Source organism: Bombus bifarius, unplaced genomic scaffold (genome assembly GCF_011952205.1).
Source record: "Bombus bifarius isolate JDL3187 unplaced genomic scaffold, Bbif_JDL3187 scf7180000007974, whole genome shotgun sequence".
NCBI classification, from domain to species: domain Eukaryota; kingdom Metazoa; phylum Arthropoda; class Insecta; order Hymenoptera; family Apidae; genus Bombus; species Bombus bifarius.
This window is the reverse complement of record NW_022884360.1, coordinates 1,308,547-1,325,378: the sequence shown is the minus strand read 5'-3', so window position 1 is coordinate 1,325,378 and position 16,832 is coordinate 1,308,547. Positions and strand designations below refer to the sequence as shown.

Genomic DNA, 16,832 nt, shown 5'->3' with positions numbered 1-16,832 from the left:
TGGAACAACGAATAACTTTTAGAGGCGTAGGATTTATACAGGGTTGGAAATGAACCAGAGAACACACTTTGTCTTTGGTATTAATTTTATACAAAACTTGATACCTCGAGTGTTTCTAAACCATGAAAAACTTTGTCAAGGTATTAGAAATCCTCGCTATAGTTGATTGTTAACAATATTCGTTATATGAACGAAACTACAGACAGCTATGAGCGCTTTAAAAATTCTGTTCGAAGGCAAGTAAAAAATATTTAAATAACGACACTTTCGAAATGATCTGTTTATAACAGTCGGTTAAAGAGCAGAAAGTAAGAAGCCGCGGATTCAGGGTCCATTGACCGATCCTCTCGGTCGGTCGGTTTTTGCCGGCTCTTCCTACGACGTCTCTTTCCTCTCTAAATCTTTCCTCGTTTCAATTTCTCGAGCTGCTTAGCGTTTCGATTTATCCCCTTCCACCCTCACTGATCCGATCTCCGCTTCGCGGAACTGCGCGCGTACACCTTCCATCGTTCTTCATTTCTCGACCTTTCGCTTCCACGTAATCTGCATTGGAGGCCTCGCTAAATACCTTTTAAATTCGAAAAACTACCGATCACAAATTGATACATTAACGATGGTTGGATATTCCTACGATCTCAAGGAAAGGTCCATTTATTTGGGCTTTTAAAATAAGAACAGACTGTCGAGTTTATTTTAAGCTTCAATTAAAGATAGCAATGTCCATGTTCTTTGGAGAGTAATTAATTATTAAGTGCGACCGCTTAACTCACCATCCGTGTCGGAATGATCCAATTGAATCAATTAGCCGGCTAATGGGTCTATCAGTCGATGCTTTTTCTCCATTTCTTTTGCTATCGACCTCTACCTAACTCTAGGCTCTCTCTATATCATTTTCACGATTATCACAATTTAAAGATTAGCGATATCTACCAAATATTATGTCAGAATCGATCATCCTTGTTAGATTATGTCGACAAGTATCTTAGGATTAAATTGATCGTATTTCAGACATCCATGTGAAGTGTCCTGGAGTCTTCTTCAACGTGTCTCGACTTCGTTGCCGAATCGTGGTGCTTTGCCAATTCTACCGTGTGCTAAAGTTAGCGTATAGTCAGTGCGGAGCCAAGTGTGCGACCCGAAAAGCGAGAAGGAACACGAGAAAACGTATGGAGAAGAGAAAGATAGACGTGGACGGTAGACAGGATAGAAATAGAAAAAAAAAGATGAGTGGAGGAAAAATGGAAAAAGGGGAGACACGAAAGGTGTAGGATTCATGAAAGAAAATGAAGCAAAGGTGGCGAAGAACGACGAAAACGAAAAGAAAACGCGGTCCTTTTATGAAAAAAAAAAAAAAAAAAAGGGAAGACAGGAAGAGCGAGAGCAGTCGTCTGTGGGTGGAAGACGCTCGAGACAGTATTTATCGTGGCCAAAGTAATGAGCCACTCGGAGTATTAATAACCTGACCGCGGTGTAACGCTAGAGGTTTAGAATAAACGCTGGAACGCGGTGCAATTAGAGGTCTGCGAGCATCTTCCGGTTATCTGGTCGTGATATCTTCTTTCTAAAATATTTTGCTGTTCATCGCGTTAATTATAATTTAAGGCATGTTGTCTATTGTTTTATTTGAAATGTCATCGTAGCCAACGTCGGTAGAACTTTCGGCCTATCACGATTTTTGTCTAGAAACAAACTTGTTTTGTTTAAAAAACGAAACATAACGTCCAATTGAACGAATCGGTTTTCTCGCGGCCGAGCTTGACTCTGTAAACACTAGAACCTCATTTAAGTTCCACGAATGGCTAATCTATGTGTCCTATAAACGCAATGCGGCCTCTACGTTATAAAAACCTAGCATTTATCATCGAGAGCGATTCAGAGATATTGACCCTTGCTAGAACCGCTCATAGAATATCTTCCCCGACGAATGCCGTCATCCTCAATGATTCCATCGAGACTCAGTCAATTGTCGGCCCTGATAGACTCTAAAGTAACATTCAGTTTTCTCCGTTTGCCAAGAAACGAGCGTAAGCACCTCCTCTTTCGTTCGAATCAACTTTCAAATGATCATCAGGACCATTAACGTCGTAAGACAAGAACACCACGTTGAATACCGCCAACGTGCAAATCTGTGAAGTCGTGGCACGTCTCTGATAGTTTCTTCAGTCTGTTGCATTTGGGTTTGTATAGGAAAACCCACGGAAGACGCCCTGGTCCATGGAGGTGAGGATCTGTTCAGGTACAGGAGTCAGTCGTGGTCTTTCAGCAGTGAATGCTGTGTCAAAGTACTTCGTATCTAAAGTATGCTCCAGGGCTGGCTTGAAAGGTGGTTCCAGTTGCCTCCTTTCTAATCTATCCCATGGCAAATGCTAGAGAAATGAACATATTAATTGTTTTATGAGTTCATATGAGAAGTTTCAATTACACAGAATGGTCTTCGTCTGTGTTGGTGAATGGAGACCAGTCCGTAAATTGATTCTACAAGATTAATTACTTGGAAGAAAGAGTGCAGCGCAATTTCGTGACCAGGAAGCCTTTTCCCAGAGTCTTTTTCCAGAAGGGCGACCAATATGTCGCTGGAATCTTGGCTCAGGTAACGAGGTATAAACGGTCTTTCGTTGCATATACTCCAAAATAGCTCATCCTCGTCGCAGCCGGAGAATGGCGACTGTCCCGTGAGCATCTCGTACAGAAGCACGCCGTACGACCACCAGTCCACCGCCTGATTGTATTTCAGTCCCTTTATGATCTGCAATGCGGAAACAGTCAGTTGGTTAACTTAAAGAGACCAACGAATCGCGGCTCTTTGAGCGTCGCTTTTAGTGCCTTAATTTTGGAACTTAGATTCCTTCGACAGCCAATAATTCCAATTAAATTAAATAGCTCGCTCGTGCTATTTGATAAGAGAAAAATGATCCTATTATACAAAGAATATTTTCTATTTTTGTTTGTGATCTTCTTTTACCTCGGGAGCCATGTAATCAGGCGTTCCACAGAAGGTGTCGGCGGTTCTGTCGAGAAAAATTTGCAGCTTGCACATGCCAAAATCAGCTATCCTAATATGCCCGTCGAAATCAAGCAGCACATTGTCTAATTTCAAGTCTCTGTACACTATTCCTTTCTTGTGCAAGAAATTTAAGCCAGACCAAATCTCAGCTGCGTAGAATCGAGCTCTCGGTTCTGGGAAACGACCCGACTTTTGAATATGAAACATCAAGTCGCCGCCGTTCAGGTATTCCATTACGAAGAACAAATGGGAGTCTGTCTGAAAGGTGCAAAACAGGTGACAGAGGTATGGGTGCCTCGTAGCTAGAGTCAGGACTTTCCTTTCGATTAAGGTACATTCTACGTCGTCGTCTTCAAGAACTACGTCCTTCTTCAGGCACTTTACTGCGTATACACACTCAGTGCCTCGGAGTTCGGCTAACAACACCTTGCCAAAACTGCCTTTTCCTAGGACCTAAGGAAAAATAACAAACATTATAACTTCCGCTCTTGTTTTTAAGGAAACCAATTTTAGGAATTTTGAAATTTATATTTTCAAATGTTTTAGGTCCCAAAATTCATTGATCAACGTATCGTATTATTGGAGAGGATCAAACTTGGGATTAGATATGGAAGAAATATCCACCGGGAGTAATTCTTATAAAACGACTGTAGTCGTCAAAAGTGAGGCAAGGTTCTGTTACCAGGTGGAAATCCAGGTCTGATAGAGTGAAAATGGCACACGGTGGAAAGTTCATGCGTCTAAAGCTAGAATGTCGCACGTGAGAGTGCCTCGGACTCGTTAAAAATAATTCGTTGCGTGCAGCTAATTTAGGTGAGTCTATTTGCGTGAGGTCCTTCGCAAAATTAAATTCGTTTTAAACTTTCTTCTCTATAAATTTACTCACTGATAAGTCACCTGACTATAAAACCCTATTATCTTTCAATACAGATATTTCAAGATATTAAACTATCTGATGCCTAAAATTTATGCACAAGAAACTCTTCACTGTCGAGGAGATTTGAAGCTTTTTAACATCGTGATCGCGTTGGATCGGGCGTAGATTAGGAGGTCGAAGGTTCGTCGCACCTCCCAGTTTGGATCACTTCGCAGGGACACCTTGTGAATCAATCAAGTTGGGTTCACGTGTTACAGGTATACACGTGATACCGATTGGCTTTCATCCTGGTGAGCCAAGGGAGCTGATATATTTTATGCAAAGCAGGTATATCTACGAATATCTAGAAGAAACCTGTATCAAGTCAATTCATTGAGCAGAAAATCTAAAATCCTCTAAAATTTCTCTTGTTTAAACTATCTCAATTTTCTAATAACAAAAATATAAATGCTTCCTCTTCCAAAATTCCATAAAGTTATTTAGAAACTGAACAACTCTTGTTATTTCAGATTTATGTAGAGAACCCTGAAAGTGAAACTGACGCAAGTTTTTGATAGAAGAAAGATAATCCGTCGTAGACGAAGCTTTCCATCATCTCGAAGTGAATAATTTGGGCGTTTCGTCAGCCGGGACCTTGGCAGAGGCCCGAGAGTTGCACGCGCCACGGTAAACACGACGATCGTGGCTAAAATCTGTTAACGACCGTTTATAATGATGAACCGCCTTGGGCAGCAAACTCACTTTTAGGAAATTGAAATCCGTCACGGTGTACTTCTTGAACCTTGGAAGATTGGTGGCCGGTGGCGTAATCCTTCCACTAGGGAAATGGTCTGAAGAGTCTGAATTCCTCTGGTTGTCCGACGACTGCGAAGGTGCTGTGAAATTAAAATAGAAATAATATATCAATCGATCTACCGATTGGAGCAATTTATAAATGTCATGGTTAGTCTTATTTTCGCATCCATAAGGCAAACGACATTGAAATACTTGCAGTGCATCTCTTTTTAAAGTCTCAGGTCGTAAAAATTGCCTGCTTCGGATCTTAAAGATACTTACTAACGAGTAAAGAGGAACAAGTAACTATTGGACAAGATTTGTAGAAAGAGAACGATCTCTTCCGGGATCTTCCCGGGCCAAAGAACGTCTGGTTGCTCGAATATTCGTCAAATTTTGATTAATAAGCGAATTAATTATCGATCTGGCTTTGGCATATGAGCACGCTGTATGTTGGCCGACTAGCATTTCCCAAAAATAGAACTGACCGTTTTATGACGCGAACGGGACACGAGGAACACAACATAAATGATCGATTAAGGGACAGGTAGGAAGATTATAATAGATATAAGCACTAGAGACCGATTTAACCACGATATAATTTCATATTGCCGGAATTACGGTATCGTCTACCAAACTATTTTCTAGTTAGAATGAATGGATTTATGACAGCCACGTGGAATTGCGGCAAAGTCATAGATGAATACGCTTCTTGGACCAGCCAAGTCTGACTGCACGGCCAATGCTTAAGATCAGATATGAAAAAAGTGAGAAATTGCTTTCGAGGGTACCAAACATTGAAAAATCTTAGTTACTCCTTTGATCCCTACTTTTAGCAGGTTGGAATAAGTAACTCACCTTTCTTGAGCGCCTGCAAGGCTTCTGCCACGAGTTTTTGGTTCAATCCACAGAGATTTCCAGTCAGTTTCTCACACTTTTTGTGACAGGCCATATCACAATCTATTTTTAAAGGTTCTGGGTCTTATTTGTTTGATTTTATAACAAATACCTTTGATGCACCTTGTTTGTACGAAAAAAGCTAATTTAACGCGAGAACAACGGTCTCTCGCGGTTCTTTATCTACTGATACCCAGTAAACCCATCGTCCATCTAAATTTATCTCGAAACTCTTGTTTGCAGCATCAACTAATCGCGACTGCATTGTAAAGTCTAGAGTATTGTTATGAAACCGCGCCACATCTTATAAATAGAACCACTATGGGCACAACCATGTGCATTAGTTTTAAATCAAGGTACTAAACAATAATTGACCATTTATGACAAATTAATTGTATCTATATCAAGATTTAAGAAAGTTATACATATATATATGTATATATATGTATATGTATATATATTCATTTATTTATTGAGATATTGAGACAACGAAGAACTAGTGAAGACCATTTTAATAATTACGGTACTTCCTGTAAACAGACTGGTAAATAGTGTCGTTGACTCTATGACAACGACCTTACATAACGACGAAGAACTGGCTTCACGTTTGTAACAGGAACACGTGATACTGTTGGATCAGAGAATGCATCTGGATGTGGAACGGTTACGCAACAGCTGATTGTTTGCTGATACTCTGACAGCCTGACCATAAGACTTTGTATCTCTCTAGAATTTCATGCAGAAAATAGCTTATAGGTAATAGAGTGAATCACACATTAGTCACAATAGTTACAAACGATATCTGTTAGTCACAAGTTAGCAAACTGCCATATTCTTAAGCAACTGGTTTTAATATTTTCGACCAATTTAATATATTTACGTTTACGTAAAATCAATGAAAAAGCCAATGGTTATCAAAAAGATATTGAAAACAGCACGTTCCTCTGAACATAAACACACCACCCACACTCTGGGAAGACGGTAAATTTCTGCGAATCTGCAACAAACTTCCTGGCAGCTCGACTAAACAGAATCCTGGGATGAGGCAAACGTGAAAAAAATCGAAATTGCGCAATCTGTCTACACTAACAGAACAAACGATCCAAAAATACTATAGAATAAGTACTCGATATCCTTGGCGAGCCGTCGAAGCCAGAGTCGTTACTCCTGGTGGAATTCATCCTCTTGTGCTCCGGGTCATCATCCGTACACGTGGATCCACTGCTTTCCGTGGTTGCCGTACTAGTGGTACTTCCGGTACTGTCACTGCTCACAGATGGCGTCCTGGAGTGATGCTTTTTCCTCTTGATCTTGGCTCGACGAACCTTAGACAAGTCTCTGGGTGTAGCAGTTAACAACGCCGATGGAGTCGTGTAAAACATCCTAATGAGATCTATGGGTTTCTGAGTAGGTGTATTATTCTTGGGATTAGGTTTAGCGGAATTCTTTACTTCTGAAGTTTTCAAGACTTCCTGACTCTTGGCGCAACTTTTCTTGGTAGAACTCTTCTTGGATCCCTTGTTGTCTTTACTACCCTCTTTCTTGGTAGAGCTTTTCTTGATCGTAGAAGATTTCTTTTTTCTAACCACCTTCTTCTTTTTAGAGGACTCTGGAGTATCTTCTGGACTGCAAATCGGGTTGGCTTCCTTGGAGGGCACTGAAATATCTTTCTCTTCGTTCACGTTAGAAAGGTCACTGCGATTGTTCCACTTGGACATTGTCAATATTTCATTCTCTTGGTATTCGTTGGTCGGTGTCTTGGGCTCGTCCTCTTCGTACAGAACCTGAGAACCGGATCTAGTTGGGGTGGGCGTTTCCTCGATGTTTATTACAGGCACAGGAATCTCAGCGGTCGGTGTGGAGACTTCGGAAGCCGGAACAGTGGTATCAGGAGTATTCGTCGTGGATTTAAAAGAAATAGTCGATGACCAAGAGTCTTCTCTCTTGAAAGGAGCCTTCTTTACGGTCGAGTACGCATCTTGGTCGATTGTTATAGACAGGTTCTTCTTCTTCTTTAATCCTTTCTTAGGAGCGGAATCACCTTTATCAAAGTCTGACTTCTCTGAAGTACTCGAAAGCGTTCCAGTGCTGGATATTATCTGTTCAGTCTTGAATTTCGACGACTTCTCCTCGGTCTTCCGCTCCTCCTCGATTACGGCGATATTACTGAACTCGGCTGGCGGAGTGGCGACGCTTATTTTAGGATCAGTCTCTTTTTTCTTGTCCAGCTGCCCGCTGCCGAGGTCCTCGACCGCCTGACCTGGCTCCCAACTCTTGGAATCAGCGAAATTGAATCCCTTGTTGGTCACTTTCGTCACTTTAGGACTCTCCGGTCCCTTGATCTCGCTCCAGAAATCTATAGATTCCGTGGACGTGCTTTTAGACAAGCTTCCAATCTCTCCAACTACCGCTGGCTTCTGTAAAGCCATTTTGGTCATCAAATTTTCGTCGACGGATATAGACTGTTTTAAAGCATTTAGATCTATCCGTTCTTTGGTTGGAACAGGCGTAGAATCCACACTGATACTTCTGTCTAAAGCAACGCTGCTCTCGCCAGGAGTATCGACCTTGGAGAGTTTAGTTCTCCACGGGATCTTGGACTCTTTGTTTGTTCGCGTCTCAGTCTTTGTTGCACTCTGCGAATTGGCCTTAGCCTCCGCTTTGTTTTCTATTCTGTTGCTCTCAGTCTTCTTCGTTGGCACCTTGAAGGGCAATCTTGAAATTTCTTCGACACCTTTCTTTACCATCTTTTCAACACTCAGCCCGTTCACCTTGCCGCCCTTGTCATCCTCTATTACATGCTTTCCTATCTTTTCAGCGACTTTTCTCGAACCTTCTTCTTTTTGCGTGTCACCTTTGAGACCCTCTGACAAGGACGTTTTAATCACGAGGTTGTTATTTGCATCATCAAGGGAAGAGGAAGTCTTCGTTGATCGATTATCTTCTTTCAAGGACTGTCCAAGATGATCTACGTTCGATTCGTCGGTAGAAACACCCACTTTGGAGGCGTTCTTCAAGGTCGCAGCTTTGTTCACCTTCCTTCCCGAAGATACGACGTCTTCGTCGCGTTCGGCTTTCGTCGGTTTTGCCAGGTACTGCCGTTCTCGTAACGTACACTTTGGCGCTTCTACGGCATTATTTTCATCCGTATTAATTTTAGACGCTTTTGGCAGCCTGTCCGCAGCCGATGGAAGCGCTTCGCTGGCGCTGCTCTCGCTCGCCAACGGCTCGACACTTAACGTCACGTTGTTCTCATCAACCCTTGTGATCATGGGATCGTCGTGGATCTTGGGTTCTGATAATTCCTGCTTCTTCGCAACAGAGACGACAGAGGACACTGGAAACTCCGGAACCTTTTTATCTAGAAATTCTAATTTCTTCTGCTTGGGAATTTCAATGGCTTTCTTCTGTATTACTTCTTTCTTCTCTTTTGGCAAGATTTTATCCTTGGACGATGTCTTTTGGTTCGTATCCTTATTCTCTTCTTTGACATTTTCAGATGAGATCCAACGAAGTGTTTTTTCTTTAGGATACTCTGGCGTTTTCTTAGCCTCTTCTGTCACATCTACAGGTAAGATCCGATTAATCTTTCTTTCTGTAAGAGACTCTGACGTTTCTTCTGCTTTCATTCCATTGGTAATAGTTTGTAATTTCTTCAGAGGATCGTTTTTCAGAGTCTCCGGAGGCGTCTTCACCGTGAAATACACGCTGTTTCTCGAGGTATCCTTTATATAGGGTTTCTTCACGGGTAACACGATTTCCGTTTCAGATTCTTCTTCAACCTCGCGTCTATCCGTCTTCCGTGTAAGTAATTTTTTAGGGACGGGAATTTTCACGCTTTCCCTGAACTGTTCCACGGGACTACTGTTCACCCAAATGGTAGAAAAGTCTCCGACGCTGTTGCTGGCTTCGACCTTGAACATCTGCGGCCTCGAGTGCTTCCGAACTTTTTCCTCGTCATTCTCACTTGTTTGGACATCCGCGGAGGCGTCGCTGGAGGTACTAGGCGTACGTTCCCTTAAATTTTCACCTGCCTCAGGCGGCGACGGCTTTTCGGTAGTTTTCTTTTTCTTTTTCACCTTTTTTAAGGTTTTCCTTACCTTCTGCGACGTAGCTTCCTCCTCATCCTGGGACCCAGGCTCTCCGTCGACGCTCCTGCAGAAGATAGGAACTGCCCTTGGTCCTCCAGGAGCACCTTTCTTAATCAGAGTCCCTCTACGAACCTCGTTCTCGATCTCAGCTTGTTCCTCGGCAACCAGAGTATCCAATACCTTTGCCTGTACTTGAGCGTAAGTCACCTCTCTTTCTATCTGTTCAGGATCCAACTGTATATCCGCCGAAGATCTTCTCCTGGTGAATCTTCTAGTAATTTTATTCTTTATCTGTTGCAGATCTTGGCCCTCTTCGTCCTCTTCCGTTTCCAAACTCACTTGATGGAACAACTGCAAACGTTTCTCCGCCTCGTCGAGTTTCTTGTCCTTGATCAAGAACTTCTCAACCAATAATTCACCCACAGACTTCTCGTGCCTTTCGTTATGCTGTCTCAGAGCGGGATTATCTTTCAAGGCCTGGCTCCTGATTTTGATCGTGGGTCTGTCACGACGTAGACGATTTCTTTGATGACTACTCTCGTGAGTCAGGGTCCTGGGTGTCGAGACGTCGATGTCCGCGGTGTCGATGACGCGTCTAGTCCGGCTGGGCACTGACGCGGGAGAGTAACGACGCAGAGTGGACAGTGGGGACTCGGAGATGGTCGACAGATGTGGCGAGTAACGGGACAGCGGCGAATGGAGCGGTCTACGCGAATAACTTCATGAAATTCTGGTTGCTAGGCAACGTGGATGCTTCCCTGGCGGTTTCTCTTTGGTATTTTTTTAAATAATAAGATTCAAAGACCTTGAATTTGGAATAGAAAGATGCTGAATATAGCGTATCGTTTGTTTGTAGATGAGTCGAACACGAAGAAAGTACGCTAAGCTGGTAAAAATAATTTTTATCGTAAGGAAGGTTGACTAAAAAATAGCAAATCGTTGTTTGGACGGTTACATAATGTTTACGAAGACTCGGCAATTTTTGTGTCGCGCAATTGTTTCGAACCTGACCCGATAAGCTTCCGATTGCGTGGTCTCGATACCAGAAGCTTCTTCTCGCGATGCATTACATTGCAGGGATGGAAAGCGCATCGTGGACACTTGTTATGCGCGTTGCCTCTGAATTTGGCTTCGGCCATGGCCACGAACGATTGACAGATTTCGATTCATGAACAGTTACACGATGACAAACAAGTGGTAATTGAGCGCACATATGGTTCTACTGACCGATATTGATCATGAAAGGCGATTGAAACTTCTCGTCAGGTTTTTCGCTTGTCACTCCTCTACGAATGTTGAGCTATTGTCTTTGGTATTGCATATTTTATTTAGATAAATAATTTTCCAATTATATTTTCCCATCATTTCTACATTTATTTAAATAATTTTCTGTTTAAAAAATACGCTGTACGTAAGATATCGATTTAAATTGTTTAATATTTTTGTCGCGTTAATTTTGTAAGTTGCTGAAAAAATTCAAAAAGGAAGAAATCTCTCTTAATTATTGTTTTATAACTAAAAATTCTATTTACTAATCCTCAGTATATAGTGTTAATCGTTTAAGTATATCGTTACTTATAATGATTTTCCATTTATGTAAGAACAATAATTTTATTCTCTGCGCATTATTTACAAACGTTTACATTAAACCTTTCAGTGTTATAAAAAAGATAACGTAATCGCGGATTTTACTAGTGGATTTTTTGGCAATGCAACGACTGCGACGGAGTTTTATCACGTGGAAACTACACGTCCAGACACTTGGCTATTTTTAAAGGCTAATATTTTCGATCAGCCCGAATCGCTCGAATCCGCGGATTAATCAATTAATCGGCATCTCGCGTTCTACTAATAACTTTGAGGTTTGACACATCGTTCGTCGTTTGTCAAAATTTCGAATAACATTACTAACAGAGTTATTCCAATTGCAGAGTATCGTGTGCGTACAATTTCACGTCTGCTGCACCAGCATGTTCCGATCTATGGAATTTTCCTTTCATTTTCCATTGGCTTACTCGAAGGAAAATTGGGAAATGAGCTTGCTATTTCGGTTAGCTTCTTTATCGCTCCTCGCGCATTCACGTAACTAACCACCAGAGAAGCCTCCGCGACGACGAACGTCACTCCGCGACCAAGAATAATGGTCCGCGAAGGAAAAGCGGGGAAAGAAAGCGAAGAAAGGAACCGCTTCGTGGAACGCTATTTTCGCTTGGATTAGATGGACGATCGGGGCAAACGGGACGAACAAGTGCGGCGGAATAATCAAACTCGAAGTGTGTGTTTGCCAGAAGATGGTAGAAAATGTATTCCGAGAAAGTCCTTTGTTCGAAAAAGAAAAATCTCTTTAATCGTACCGTAAAAAACGATGAACTGAACAAAGTGCCGAATGAGAAGTAGTACACTTGTAAGACACAATAATAAGAAATTGTGTCTGTCGTGTCATTTTATTTGGACGTAAAAGAAGAAAAATTGATACAACGAAGAACGCATGTTGCGAAGAGGAACTAAAGAAGGCGATGAAAATCAAATGTAAACAGCGTGTCCACTGAGACAGAGTGGAAAAGAGAAAAATTCAAAATTTGTAAAAAAGAAAACTGTTTCACGATGAAATGCAAGAAGTATCTCTGGCGGCAAAACAAATTACCAAAAGTGAATCGAGGCATTTTTTGCATGAAAATAAAGAAATATAGTATAGAGGGTATCTTAGGAGGGCTAAGAGGAAAGGAAAATAATTGGACGAAGAAAAAGCTTACCGTGGAGCACCGGTCATCAATGAACTGTGATTAGAGAAGGGTCCCCCGTAGTAATAGGGCAAACTGTCTCCGTAGTAGGGCATCGTGGCGATGATTATCCAATAGATTTACGCGTACAGTCGTCGAACGGCTGGAATTCGAAGAGGGAGCACAAACAGAGGGAGGCGCGAACAGCGAGCACGAGCGGTTCCACGCTCTCGAAGACGACTGAGTGCGGCACGGATCGCCGGCGGACGCGTTCTCAGGTGTTCGACGAGCCGTTCTCACGGTTCAGGGAGCCAACACCGACTGAGTCTAAGCCAGCGACCCAGTGTAATAATAGAAGTCTAGTATATGTGGCTTCCTAGCGTCTAACTATACTAGCTGGACTGTAATAACCCGTACAACGTCTCATTGCTTTTCTACAAATATTTTCCGTATTGTAGCGTTTACGTGACTCATTGCGAGGACTAGAAATGAATCGTATGAACCGATTGTCAAATCTGATGTAACGAGCCTTTTCCCATGCGTTCCTATGGTGTTATCGCTGGCGAACACCGCGAAGCATTTTGCTAACGTAAAGAGACGCGAAAATGGTAAAAGAGAGGACGATTATTATTTTTCTATAATCGAACGCGATAATACGAATATTTTTCATTTTAACGATGAACGTTTCCGTTTCGGAAAATTGACAGGGACTCGAATACAACGTGAAGAACTGTCGACAGAAATGTTGGTAAAACGTATATTGGTTAAAATCACTCGTCACTATCATGCTGTTAAGAACACAACAACAACATCGATGAAAGTCGTGAAGAATACCGAAAGACGCGCAATCATGCATCGTGAGGCTCGCGGTATAACATGCACGTCAAATTGCCAGGCGACGAATTTCGCGTCGTTGTCTCTGCAGCCGTGTAAAACGCGCAATGTGTCAGCGGAGCCACGGTTTCGCGTTGTTTTGTATTCGGCCATCGAGACCCGCGCCAAATGTTTCCTTCCTCGGTGCCTATTGTTACTTGTTCAGGGAAACTTAGAAATAGCCAACGAATGGCAACGAATTCTATTTCAAGTCAATTCTACGACTAACTTTAGTTTGAAAATTTACTTGAAAAGTTAAACTTTACAAAACTCGTGGTAGAAATTTAAATTGCTTACATGGTGAAACTTACACTTAAGGTGCATCAAGGTGAAAAGGATATACATATATACGAGACGATTGTTTTCGTGAAAATTCTTTTACTTAAATCTTACTTACCGTCGCATCTGAGACCTTGTCGAAAAAAACCATACAACATGGAACCGCAATGATCGCAAAAGGTCGGTGACATGAACGTATAAGGGCGAAACCTGTGAGGCACATCTACCTTGAAACGCTCCCTCAAGTACTGCCATCGAACAGGTATTAACAAAATTAGAACGATTCTGTGTAGGATTGGACGTTGCGTTACTTTGAACAAATAGCATAAACAGATGCAGTGCGGGCTACCAGAAATAACATATAACCGCTTTTTATAAAAATAGATATCAGATACTTTCACAAAGTTTCAATGTCCTTACTACAAAAAGGAAAACACATACGTATATAATTAGATCTGTTTTCAGGGACACAAACTTGGATTTCGGGTTTTAAATTACTGGAAAATTATATGTCTGAAAATATTCGGTATTTGGTAGAATTTACCGTTGCATCACGAGCAAACGTTTGCACACGGATTCTCGACGTTTGGAAATAGACATAAATTTTAGCATAAGAGACAACGTTAGAAACAGTGTCGTTTTCCATGATCATGGATCATCTATACGTCATTAAGCAAATAAGCAAACATAGTTTCCTCGAGATATACATTGAACTTTTACCAAAAAAAACACCACTGATTCTCATCAAAGGAAATGGACAAACGAATATCGATTATTCTCATAAATCTTGAAGAAAATTTGTCGCTTGTACGTTGCGAGGTTGTGTAAAGCGAATGCACTTACTATCGTGTTTTCGGACTCCCTGCCACTTTCCGGGCACTTGGTTAACAATTTATCATGGCACTTCTTGTGCACCGCTGTTTGGCAGGCTGAAACGCAGGAATGGAATATTAATAGAGGTACAACGTGGCCGGTACAGTGGGAAAAAGTGCTGTCTGAGATATAATATTTACCTTGGCATTGATACCCTTGCTTCCCGAATCCCCTGCGACAAACAGCACATCACAGATTAATTGGAAAATACGCCGTACTTGAGGAAACCGCTGGCCGATACTTGAGTGATATGCCGAACGGCACCGTGCAAACTATTTTTAGATGTCCGCACGTACATCGTCGAAGCAGCCGTCTTTTACGATAAATCGAAACTCTTCGATTATTACTACGCTGTCTGAGAGCGAATGTTCTCGATAAAACGTGTGTTTGTGGCTGCTTTGTTTCCTCAAGACATATTTCTTTCATTTACGTTTTACAAACTTTACCAAAGGAAATCCTTGCAAAAGGCGCAGAAGGTCGGTTGCCTGAAGAATTTTGCAACTAGTTTGTGACCTCGAACCACGTGCACCTTGTTATGTTTTACTGCTCCTCTCCTTTTCGTAATTGCTCCGCCGATGTTGTTCTTTTCGCGTGCAGGAGACACAGATGCAGCCGCGATATCCCGTCGGGGAACCCTGGTTTTGTATACGTATGTTTTCCCTGTGGACGTTGTCGGTGGTAGATCCGTTGGATTTAGTACTGGAATTCTGGTTCTGAAACCGTATCACGCCATTTTTCTTATATCTTTCAATTATTGCTTTCTCACTTGCTGCGTATTTTTCAATGGAGGTAAAATTTAATTTGATGCTATAAACTCGTATTTCTCACTTCAAGATCTTTTAAAGAGCCATTAAGGGAATTTGACTTTCATTTTCGTTTAGTGTTCGTTGATTCAATTGTACGCTTGTAATTGAAGTTTCTGATATTCATTTTGAGTGTGGAAATTTTAACACGAACTTAACTCGATGGATTAAACCGAAATATTTAATGAAAAATTTATTGCGCTGGACTTATTACTGTGCCCTGTAGTAAACTCTGTAGTAAACATTGTAACATTTTTATTACAGATATTCTAGCTATTCAGTTGTATTCTAAACTTCACTTGTGAATTTGCAAGCGTAAACTTGCAATTTGTTAATGCTAATTCTAAATCAATTAAATTTTCATAAGAAAGTAATTCAAGCTTCTAAAATTTGTATATCCAAACTAAAGTATTTCGTACCAAAATTTTGTTCCTAAAAGACAATCTGATTAAATATCTTCTATTATAACAGTGTACAATTGTGAAATACGTTTAACTATCATTTAATTGCAGGTATTTTATCTGGAGAGATTGATTAACAACAGAAGGTAACATCGAACAGTCATGGAACAAGCTTTACCTACCGAATGGCTCACCTGTAAGTGTATCCTTCCGCGCCCACGCGTGCCTGCGGACTTCTTCCAGCTCGTGGGCTTCTACGGTCCGCGGACGACTTCCGGCCTGAACCACCGCCTGCGTTGCGCCTCTTCGCGTGAGCACCACCGGTGAACATCATTTTCCTCCTATTCACCTACTTATTCTCTTTGCCTTCTGTCCACGCTAATTCTTTTGTCATTGATGACAATTCATTCAAATGCTTCAACGTCGAAAAATAACACTGGTAACATGCTAAACGTTCACGAATCAGTACCTGAATCACCGCGTGCTCGATCGTCGATGCTATCTTTTTAGTTTCCCGCCTCGTGACGCTCGAATTCCGGGGCACTTGGCCGCGTAATGCCAGAAGAATTCTCGTCCATCGGCCAGCAACATTTTCCTTTCTGTCCGCCACGAACAAGGCATCGGTCACTTCCGATCGATTAAAACTTACTGACTCCACCTTCGCGAAGAAACAGCGGGCAGAACACGCGTCACATTGTTAGTGAAATTATAATAGACTATTCTCGACCAAAGAAATGGGTCATCAGAGGAATTGTGACCTTGATAAGTCAAGTCAACAAGAAACGAAGCATAACCATTAAATCTTCTAAATCTCGATCATCTCCTTTATCGAGGATTACACTGGACTCCTTAATTGGTCATTTTAATTGTATCAACGGTATCGTTACTCGTCTGAATAAGTTCTGACAGTTGATTGGCTTTTTCAGATCCGATGTCACCTTCGGCACTGTTCACTTACCACTGATTTCATCGTTTTTAACATTTGTGCACCAAATAATAATAAGAAGAAGAGCTACGATTATAATTAAAAAGATATGGCTTCCAAGCGAGAAGGAAAATCCCTGAGGTTGTCACAGAAATTTTTGAAAGAAAAGGTTAGAAGACACCGAGTCTCTACTTCAGTCTCACTCTTCTCACCCTTGCGAAGATCACATGTTTTTGATCAAATGGATGTATGACTAATACTCGAGAAAGAAAACGTTACATCGACTATGGAAGTGGAAGATGTCTCTTCTTTTCA

At 41.6% G+C, this 16,832-nt stretch overlaps 1 protein-coding gene and 1 long non-coding RNA gene across 3 annotated transcripts; one reads left to right on the top strand and one right to left on the bottom strand.

Annotated features, from left to right (window-relative positions):
- Positions 1-72: 72 nt before the first annotated feature.
- LOC117217172 lies at positions 73-16,519 on the bottom strand. 2 transcript variants are annotated; one of them, XM_033464558.1, is made up of 10 exons: positions 15,787-16,519; positions 14,835-15,101; positions 14,529-14,560; positions 14,359-14,444; positions 13,630-13,763; positions 6,679-10,166; positions 4,623-4,756; positions 2,963-3,457; positions 2,492-2,746; positions 73-2,366 (listed from the first exon to the last, which is right to left on the bottom strand). In XM_033464558.1, the coding sequence occupies exons 1-10, from the start codon at positions 15,924-15,926 to the stop codon at positions 2,160-2,162; spliced, it is 5,238 nt and encodes a 1,745-aa protein (XP_033320449.1). In that variant the 5' UTR covers positions 15,927-16,519; the 3' UTR covers positions 73-2,159. The 2 variants fall into 2 exon arrangements, with proteins under 2 accessions (XP_033320449.1, XP_033320448.1); XM_033464557.1 differs by lacking the exons at positions 13,630-13,763; positions 14,359-14,444; positions 14,529-14,560; positions 14,835-15,101; positions 15,787-16,519 and adding an exon at positions 12,397-13,167 and having other exon boundaries at positions 79-2,366; positions 6,679-10,349.
- Positions 10,283-16,605, top strand: LOC117217187. The gene is made up of 4 exons (XR_004489491.1): positions 10,283-10,418; positions 10,500-10,532; positions 15,704-15,915; positions 16,519-16,605. It is a non-coding gene; the product is annotated as an uncharacterized LOC117217187 (long non-coding RNA).
- Positions 16,606-16,832: the final 227 nt, after the last annotated feature.